General features: G+C 47.6%; 1 protein-coding gene across 1 annotated transcript in view; it reads left to right on the top strand.

Annotated features, from left to right (window-relative positions):
* SLCO3A1 (solute carrier organic anion transporter family, member 3A1) overlaps positions 1–2614 on the top strand; it is a 335490-nt gene that overhangs the window by 287825 nt on the left and 45051 nt on the right. Inside the window, exon 5 of the mRNA XM_012643783.1 lies at positions 29–193. Within this exon, the coding sequence (XP_012499237.1) occupies positions 29–193 (165 nt within the window). The remainder of the gene's footprint in view (positions 1–28; positions 194–2614) is intronic.

Raw genomic sequence — 2614 nt, 5'->3', positions numbered from 1 at the left:
GGACCTTCTGCTTTCTCTCTGCCCGCAGTGATCCCGAAGGTCACCAAGCACCTGCTCTCCAACCCTGTGTTCACCTGCATCATTCTGGCCGCCTGCATGGAGATTGCGGTGGTGGCTGGCTTCGCTGCCTTCTTGGGGAAGTACCTGGAGCAGCAGTTTAACCTCACCACCTCTTCTGCCAACCAGCTGCTCGGTGAGTCTGTCCTTCGGTCCTCCTGAGAGGCCAGAGGGAGGTTGTCATGCATGTAACACTATGAGAATTTAGTGAACCCCACTGAAAAGCCCGGCGCCATGCTGGGCCTTCAGCAACAGTGCACATGTGGCCTCTGTACACAAGGAATTTCAGAGTACATTCTCAGGGTGAGATTTGCCTGCCCGAGGAATCCCTAAAAGTGCATGATGATAAAGAGCAAAAATATGAAATGTACGTAGAAAGCATTGTGAGAGGCTGGGAAGTCAATAGACTGATGAGAACTGGGAAATTTGGGGAAGATAGACTGAAGGAAGAGGATAGTAAGGATCAATCTTGAAAAGTTAACCGGTTTTCGTCAGGTACATAAGAAAGCAAGGATGTTCTTGGCAGCCTGGAGCCCACAGTTAGCCTTACACTCCCCACCCTTCCTGTGCCTGTGGCAGACATAACTAATGGAGCATTGCACCCCTTCTCCCTAGCTCAGACATGGCTCTACAGTGCTTCTCAATAGCGGACTACAAATATCTACTCAATTGTTTGGAGTTGACACACTAAAGAAAACCAATTTGCCCTTATGAGAAGGAGCCTGGCTTAGGCAGGGTGAGGAATGTAGTCTCACAATATGTCTTAGTTTGCTTTTCATTTTCTAACAATATATTCTCCCCTTCCTCAGCTGACCAGGAAGCTGCATTTGTTGAGTCAGTCAGCTTAGATGTTGATTCATAGTGGACAGGACAGAGACACGGCAGTTAAAGGCGAGGGAAGAGTTGAGGATGGCTCTCCAGTTGCTGTCTTGGACAGCTGGTGGTACCGTTCATGAAAACTGGAAATAGGGAAGAAGAGTCAGATCTGGGGCAAAGGTTCTGAGTTCAGACATAGAAGATGCTGAGTGTAAGATGCCTCTGGTGTATCTAAGCGATGTCCTGGGTTCAGTTGAGTGCTCAAGAAGGGATAGTGATACATATATTATACATCGTAATAGAGGGTCAACTGCATCAGCATGTGGGCGGTAGTGGAGGACATGGGAGTGGAATTTGCATAGGGAAAATCTGTAGAATTAGAAAAGGACAGGTGAACCCCCAACCTGAGAACGTAGAGGAGTCTTCAGAGTTGAAGACACAGCATCTGAAAGAAATCCAGGGAACATGGATCACGGGAGTTGCAGGCAAGATGGTTCTAAGAAGAAAGAAGCAGCCAGCGACCTGAGTGGTCAAGCAAAATGAGGCTTTGGCAGTTGGCTTTAGCAGTGAGGATGCCCTACGGCCTGTGCCAGGGCTGAGTCCCTGGAGTGGCCTTGGTGAGCCCATTCTGTGGTGTGGAGAGCATCTCATGAGAGGGAAGGAGTAGACAGTGAGCACAGGGATTAGCAGGCAGAGAAAGGAGAGAGGACCCAGCCCCTGGCATGTGTTGGCCTCAAGGGAGGGGAGTGGTGATTGTGTGGTCGCTAGGACAGGAAGGACTTGAGCAGGTTTCTCAGCAGAGGGAAAGGAGCCAGCAGATGGTGATTTGCAGAAGAGGGAATGTGGGTGGACAGCCCTTGATGGAAGAGCTCACCTGTTCTGAAAGAGCAGAGGAGGGACACATGATGGGGGCTCCTGGTACAGCCAGGTGTGGGGGAGCTCCAGCCCTGCAGACTTCGCCTTCTCTATTAAGGAGTAGGAATCAGATCACCTGCGGAGAGGAGTGGGCATGTGATGTTTTCTGATCTTCTCCTTTAAAACTGCAAAGGTGCTAACCATCATGAGTCTTCAAGGAGAGACGCATTAAAACAGTGAGATCCTGCTACACATCCACCAGACTGATAGTAGCAAGTGTTGGCTGAGGATGTGGAGCAACTGGAACTCTCGTATGGTGCTGGTGGGAACGTGACTTGGTGTGGTCACTTCGGAAAACTCTTTGGCAGTACCTGTTAAAGCTAAGCATGTGTCTGCGCTGTGATCCATAGTTCTATTCTTGAGATCTATCCACCAGAAATCAGTGTTTAGGTTTGCTCATTAATATAGCATATATAACAATGTTCAGAGCCATTTTATGCAACCATTTTATAATAGCCCCAAACTGGAAACAACCCAACTGTCTGTCAACGGTAGAATGAGTAAAAACATCATAGAATGTTCATATAGTAGACTATTGCACAGCATGAAAAAGAACTTTGATACATGCCTCAGTGTGGTTGAATCTCACAGAGTTGAAAGACGTCAGACTCAGAACATACTGATATGAATTAAAAAGAGGAAGAGTTAATTAAGGTGCTAGAGCCCAGAATAATGGTTACCCTTAGTGGGAGCTAGGTGAAGGGAGGCAGGAAGACTCCTGGGCTGCTAGGAATGTTCCAGACTTTATCTGAGCAGTGGTTACACTGTTCCCTTAAGCTTTTTGCTTCATAGGACATAACCTATCTCAATTAAAAAAAGAAAGTTA

This window comes from Propithecus coquereli, unplaced genomic scaffold (assembly GCF_000956105.1).
Source record: "Propithecus coquereli isolate 6110/MARCELLA unplaced genomic scaffold, Pcoq_1.0 Scaffold20, whole genome shotgun sequence".
In the NCBI taxonomy this organism is placed as follows: Eukaryota; Metazoa; Chordata; class Mammalia; order Primates; family Indriidae; genus Propithecus; species Propithecus coquereli.
The sequence above is the reverse complement of the archived record's forward strand: the minus strand, read 5'-3'. Positions and strand labels throughout refer to the sequence as shown.